Source organism: Tenrec ecaudatus, chromosome 17 (genome assembly GCF_050624435.1).
Source record: "Tenrec ecaudatus isolate mTenEca1 chromosome 17, mTenEca1.hap1, whole genome shotgun sequence".
NCBI classification, from domain to species: domain Eukaryota; kingdom Metazoa; phylum Chordata; class Mammalia; order Afrosoricida; family Tenrecidae; genus Tenrec; species Tenrec ecaudatus.
Window position 1 is genome coordinate 20,188,171 of NC_134546.1, and position 7,197 is coordinate 20,195,367.

A 7,197-nucleotide genomic window follows, 5' to 3' on the forward strand; every position below is an offset into this window, starting at 1 on the left:
CAGTGAACTGCATGGCCATAACTGACTGCGGGCTAGCCAAAGAAGGAAAACCACCATGAGGTGGAGGTCAAACAAGCTGCCACTCTCCATCTTTAGCATTTGCTTTTTTAAGTGCTCCGTTCCTGGTATAATGTGTTAGTCCAGGCTGACTGGAGAAACAGACACACACACACACACTCTCTGTGTGTGTGTATATATATATATATATATATATATATATATATATATATATATATATATATATACACACACACATATGAGAGAGAACTTTATATCAAGAAGTAATTGTGCATCGATAATAAAACAGCCCAGCTCAGTCTAGATCAAGTCCATAAGTCCGATATTACCCCATGAATTCCTCTTGAGTCTCAAATGTGGCACATGCGGTGATGCCGAATACAGGAAACCACAGACGGGGTAGAAACTCCTATGGGTCCACCGGCTCCAGGGCTGTGATTGCCATCAGCACATAGCTCCATGTGGCTTGTCAACAGTAGTCTGAAGCAGAGTGTGTGTCCCGCCTCCAGGGAGGAAGTCCCAGAATCCTCATGAGAAGGCCACACCCAGAAGAAGGGATCACCAGGCTGTGACCTGATTGACAGGCTAGCCGCCACCCCTTCATTCTTACCAAGGTGATAAGAAATTGTGTAACTAGCACACACTGTTACACAATCTTTTCAGAACCTTTAAATAAAAAGTTTGATTCTCACAGCAGTCGTTCCCATGTGGAAGTTGGACGGTATGAGATGTGGCTAGGCTGTGCCGTGGCCGAGCTGAGCGTGATTTGTCCAGCCGCAGATCTGTATCATGTGCTGTAACTTGCAAATGCTTTTCCCCCTGCAGTTGCCTGACCTGGTCTCTGAGCTGAGGACACTCTACCAGTTACTGGACAGCAGAGTCAAAACTTTTCAGAAACTCTCCCACCTTCATGGAAAACTTATCCTCCTCATTACACAAGTGAGTCAGGCTTAGTTTTTCCTCCGCATGAGAGGAATGTACAGAGCAGTGTTGAGGGCTCCCTATTTCAGTCAGAGTTGCTAAACCGAGATTCATTCTTTACCTTGGAGATTTTAAGTATTGGTATAGTATGAAAACTTGTCTATTTTGGCTGTTAATGCAGTCAGGTTATGGTTGTGCTATGATGGATAAGTTAAAACCCAAGCAAAACCCATCTCTGGGTTCCTAATGAACCTGTAGGACAGTGGTGTCTTCGCATAGTTTGCCTGCATTCAATCTTCCTAGAAACAGGCTCGGCCACACCTTTCTTCCGTGGGTGCCTGGAGGGCTCACCACTGACCTTGTGGTTAGTAGCTGGGTGTGTCAGGGCTGTACTACTCTGGCTCCTTGAAAAACCAGCTACTCTGCTGTTTATGTAGTTCACTCGGCACAGGAAGAAACAGTAACCGCTTCATGGGGCCTTCTAACTTTTACAGGGAAACTGTTTTGTGTTTCAAGAATTCAGTTTGCTGTGTATTTGGTCCGCGTTGCATTAAGGCCATGCTTTACAGTGGAAGAGGGTGAGGTGGGGGAGGTAGATGTAGTGATTGTGAGACATGATGTTTTTCATAATTTATTGTGTCATCCTTTAGGTTACAGCATCAGAAAAATCAAAAGGAATGTCTTGTCCCGAACAGAAGGCAAAAGTGGTATATGAAGAAGGTAAAGGCTGCTGGGAGACTTTGGTCTCCATTAGAAACCTGGGTTTTTCCACAGTGACGCAATTCTTTATTTTGTGACAGTCTCAAAGGGGGGAGATTACTGCATTGCCACGCCTCTTAGTGAGCAGACAAACTGGTGGTTTAAAGTACTTACAGACCAGCATGCTGCCCCCAGCTGCGTGAGGTGGGTAGACCAGCACCCGTTGAGAGGGGGTCTTGTCATTCTCCTCACAGCCGCTAGGGGGTCGACTGCGAGTCCAGTTCCGGTGACCCGCGGACACCTGTGCATGCGCGTTAGGGTGCGTAGGGTCGACCAGCGCTCCCTCCTCCTCTTTGTCTGATGTTTCAGGTCGGTTTGGGGTTTCCTTTCTCCCATCTTTTCACTGTCTCCAAGTGTTTTTCTGTTGATTTCATCACTTCATTCAGACACTAACGTGGGCGCTGCATGGTGTGGGGGTTATCAACACATGTCGATCGACCAGTAGTCCCGTCTTTCCATTTGGTCAATGCCCTTGTTCCCCTAGAAAGGAGGCCCAAATACAGTAGAGGGCCGAACAGTGTGAGGGGCAGAGGAAGGAACACTGAAGAGGTGCCATGGCAATTCTTTAAGAACTCAGACAGTGTCATTTCTTAGGAATCTTTGTTTACCAAACCTGATTTTAAAAGAAAGGAAATGGGAAAGTTGAATAGACCAATAGCTTTAAATTTGATTTAATTGAGTCCTCTGAACAAAAAGTCCTCTGATCTGCAGTTTCAAAGAAGGAACCATTTTTGTTGCATTCAGCTTAGATGTTATATATGCTGATACATACAGCCTTGTTAATAAAACCAAGCAAGGATAATCCGGAAAAGAACATCCTCACAACCGAAGCAACAAGTCAAAACTAGCAGCATATAAATAAAATAATATTCAGTACTACCAAGAAGAATTTAAAGATTAGCAGGTGATTCAGCATCAACTATCCCAATTGACACAACTTATGGATTTAAGAGACTTTAATGTTAATAAACTTATTTCACACAGTGCGAAGATAGAGCCATTTCATTAAAAGTCAGAAATAAGACAGTTTATTTTTTATTGCTCCAGTTCCTCATTGTTCTGTGGGAAAGGAAGAACCCACACATTTTAGAAGAGGGACTGTGGCAGGTGTACTTATCCACAGGAAAGTACAAGAGAATCTGCGGTCACATAGAGTGTTACACAAATAGCAAACTTTCCTGGATGCCAGCAGCACCGTGAAGAAGTCAGAACCACCATTAATCCGAGCAGTAACTAGCAGGGGAACTCTGGCTATGCAGTAGTTAGGTGCTCGCTCAGCTGCCACTTGAAGGGTCAGCGGTTCTAAGCCACCAGCGACTCTGTTTGTTATACGGCTGCTGGTCAGAATCCGCCAGGTGGCACATGCAAGTCCGGACATTTATCAGGAAGGAACAGTGTCATTCCCAGTAGCCACTCAACCTGAAGTTCCAAGGAACTCGCCTAAAGAATGAAGCAGAACCTCTGGGGGCTTTTCCTATTGTGTGAAAGAATATTCTAAGCTGAAAAGGACTTCAGTGAAACAGCATGGATTCCCAGGGGAAATTCCACTATCCATTCTTCCGTGGGTCACTACTGAACATAGTCTCTGCAGAAGTGTGGTTTGGGGCCCAGGATGATCCTCTTCCCTGACAGCCTCCCCTTTCAGAGACCGTTTGCAAGTATACGAAGGAGCACTGCTCTCTCAGGAAAGTGTTTTCTTTGTTTTAGGGAATATTTATTAAAATGTGTCACTTCCCTTAATGATATTTTTTTTAGTTTTAGTTTTTTTTAATTAAAAAATGAACTTCAATTTTAATTTTAAAAATAGTACTGATAGATTTAACCCTCATACATGGAGTCCTCTGAGACTCTTGATTTTGGAGTGTGCAGCGGCCCTGAGAGCAGACTGTTTGGGAATCACTCGGAGATGTGCCGGACAAGGCATGTCTCCTCTAGACGTGCGTTTTCTAGCAGGCGGATTTGGGTGCCAGCACAGGGAGGACAGTTCAGCAGAGGGCCGTTTCCGGGGAGAAATGGGTCCTCTAAGTAGTGATGCATGAAGGAACAGTGTGAGAGGGATGCTTAGACTGATAAAGGTGCGTGACAAGAACACCGGCGTTATATTTTTTAAGCCGTTATTAGTTCGCCAGTCAGTAATTCACTCTCTCCTATCTCAATCAGCAGTAGGAATGATATGGTACATTTTTGGAGAACATCAAGTCAGTTCCTTAATGTCACCTAGATTCTCAGCTTAGTCTGTCGTAGTGATCTTAGGCGGCGGCGTCTCAGGTCTTCAACGCTGCACTCTAAGGAATTGGGTAATGGCTATCTTAGTGCCATGCAGTTTCTGTACATGCCTTTAAGTGGGAAATCAGGCCTGAAGATGATTAGATTTGAAGTTGGTCATTTTAAAAATTACATTCCTGCTGGTGCAGTTTCATACTGCTGTGCACCCAGAGCAGCTCTGGGCCTGCCCCCCACAGTCGTGATGCTCTGGGTCCCTGCACCCCCAGTGGTGATGCTCTGGGCCTGCCCCTCCAGTGGTGATGCTCTGGGCCTGCCCCTCCAGTGGTGATGCTCTGGGTCCCTGCTCCCCCAGTGGTGATGCTCTGGGTCCCTGCCCCCCCAGTGGTGAGGCTCTGGGTCTCTGCCCCCCCCAGTGGTGAGGCTCTGGGTCCCTGCCCCCCCAGTGGTGATGCTCTGGGCCTGCCCCTCCAGTGGTGAGGCTCTGGGTCCCTGCCCCCCCAGTGGTGATGCTCTGGGCCTGCCCCCCCAGTGGTGATGCTCTGGGTCCCTGCCGTGGCACCTGGGAGCGTGGGGTCTCACACAGCTGTGCGGCTCCCCGTTTCAGTACCCTCTAAGGAACCTCTATAATCAGTACTGTATTGTAGGTTAAAAATGGAGGCCAGTTGGTCCATTTCCAAGCCAGCATTTTCTTTTGTAGAGAGTTTTCTCTTCAACTAGGTCTTTGTGGTGACCCAAATGGCTTGATTTAAAAAAATAAAAATTCTTTCATATATAAGAATTTTGGTACTTACAGCTATTGTTGTTTGTTTTTTAAAAAGAATTTTGGTAATTTTACCATGTCATCAAGAACTTAAATGAATAGAAAAACTGCTTTTATGCATATAGGCATATCAGCTCAGATGGATGCTAAAAGAAAACTGATATTTACAAAATTCAGGAGTCTGATTCAGTTTAATTTTTAGGGATTGATGTGTTTGTTCATAAACTTAAGGTTGTTGCACTCCCACCCCTGCTGTTCCTACAGAATCTTCGGAGGAGGAGTCTGATGATGAAGTAGCGGAGAAAGAGTCTGATGTGAGTAATTGAGGATCTGTGTCCTGACCAACAAAGCTGTCTTTTCCCTCCCCTGCTCTGTCAGAAAGCTGTCTTCTTGAGCACCTTTGCTTCTATTTCTTCCAGGACAATTGGGATGAAGATGAGGAAGAGAAAGGAAGCGATAAAGATGAAAACGCTGATGATGCGAACGAAGAGGAAGTTGAAGATGCTGACGAGGAAAATGGTGAGGACCGAGATGGGGCCAGTGAAAAGGAGTTAAATGGAGACTCTGATTTAGATTCCGACAACGAAAGCGAAGAAGAATGAAGGTTGCCAACAGCCACTCGACGTGCGTGGACTCTGACTCGCCTTGCCCAGCGCTGCCATGCTCTCCTGGGGAGGGTTGTCTCTGTGACAGGATGCCAAGGACCGTTGCACATTTCCAGATCCACCGTGGAGTCCCCGTGCCCACCCAGTGTCCTGACCACCCCAGGCTTAACTGTGTAAATAGAGCGTTCCACTCAAATGTTAATAAACTTTACACAGCAGATAGGCACATTTTCTGCAATGTGCTGACACGAGTGTCCAGTACCTGGTTATATATTTTTATAATATAACTTCCTGGGGTGTGATTGGTTACGCCAAGAGTTGGAGTAAGTGAAGCGTAGAGAGCGCTCCTGTGCGTTCGAGGGCCGCACGGCTGGGATGGAGGCAGCTCCCGTCTCGGGTTGGTGTCTGTCTTCAAACCCCGATGTGACACAGTACTAGTAAATACACTCTTTTTAATTTGGTACATTTTTATACCGTGAGGCGGATCACTGAGAACAAATGGGAGTGAAGAATAACTATAATTGGGGAGGAAAAAAAACAATCTGTAATAAAACCCTAGCGTAGTCTATGTAGCTGCTGATCTGCCCCGAGTCAGATAGCATACTTGGAGAACTTCCCCACAACAGCCACCTGCTTTTTTATACTGTTGTGGGGAAGCAATTTGTTTTTTAAAGATATATAATGAGAAAAAAATTATGGTGATTGAAAAACTATAGAATTAGCCATATTGAGAGTTTTTCTGGACTGCAGACTGCCTCTAAAGACTCATCAGTGTATATAGATCAGATGTGCACATTGCCTGCACCTTTTTTCAACATTCAGTTACAGCTGCTTTTGAAGAGGTTCTCACTTTTATTTAAGATACTAATCGAGCAAAGAACAGTTTATTTTTTCCTCTTTAGTTTTAGATATTAATGATAATCTTGTTGGAATTTTTTTCCAAAGAAAATATTTTTATAATTCAGTAATTTAATGTTTTCCTTGCTTTTCATTACCCATTCTCGGCAGTGTTTGGGTATCTGTTTACCTTGAAAATACCTAATCTGACTCGAGAGTTTTACACGTGTATAAACCAGTATTTTGCTGTGCCACCGAAGCCTTGTCAAGGTCAAATCTATTACTTTAATGAGCCAGCATTTGTTTCCTGCTCACTGAGGGACATGCAGCTGGGAGGTCAACTGTACACGAATGGCTTGGGGGGGGACTGTCCACCCCATCTGTAAATATTTAAACAAAAGCATTTACTTTGAGGGTTGTTTTTTTTTTAATATCTGCGGCAGAACTAAATTTTGTGTGCTCCATGAAGAGCTGGAGCCATAGAAGCATCTTGGGGGAGCAAGCTTAAGCCAGCTTCTGGTGTACTGTACAGTTACATGTGTCTTTAAATGGAGCTGTTTATGGCAAGTTCATATCGACATCTTTGTAAAGTGAATAAATACTCATCTTGACCCGTTCTTGTCCTGTGGTGTCTGCAGAAGACGACAGCCACATGTTAAGGCTTGTGTTGGCTTCTTCAAGGAGTCCTTCCGTTGGATACGGACTTGGAAGGCTGCGGACCACCTTAGACTAGCCCATACCTCATCACGGTGAGAGCCTAGGAGGAGGTGGAAGCTGGCTGGGCCTCCTTGACCCCCCACGGCCGAAGGTGGGTGACTGACGGGCGTGTGCCGCTCCATCCCCATCGGCAGTTCACTCACACCAGGTTGCTGGAGTTTGCTGCGAAGCAGACAGTGACAAGCACGGCAGCCCTTTCTGGAGTAGACACGTCCAGAGGGAAACCCAGAGGATTTTCATGTTTTCTAGTTTTAAGATATTTTATTGCCAAAGAGGGGTGAGCATGTTGGGAGGTGTTTTGATGTTGCTTTTTTTTTAATCCCCTAGTGATTAATACCCCTCACTTTTAATTTG

General features: G+C 45.2%; 1 protein-coding gene across 1 annotated transcript in view; it reads left to right on the forward strand.

The window, feature by feature from the left end:
• WDR43 (WD repeat domain 43) overlaps nucleotides 1–5,509 on the forward strand; it is a 44,635-nt gene extending 39,126 nt beyond the window's left edge. Inside the window, exons 15-18 of the mRNA XM_075536112.1 lie at nucleotides 844–957; nucleotides 1,590–1,659; nucleotides 4,949–4,998; nucleotides 5,104–5,509. Of these exons, the coding sequence (XP_075392227.1) occupies nucleotides 844–957; nucleotides 1,590–1,659; nucleotides 4,949–4,998; nucleotides 5,104–5,286 (417 nt within the window). The 3' untranslated portion in view covers nucleotides 5,287–5,509. The remainder of the gene's footprint in view (nucleotides 1–843; nucleotides 958–1,589; nucleotides 1,660–4,948; nucleotides 4,999–5,103) is intronic.
• The last annotated feature ends 1,688 nt before the right edge of the window (nucleotides 5,510–7,197 follow it).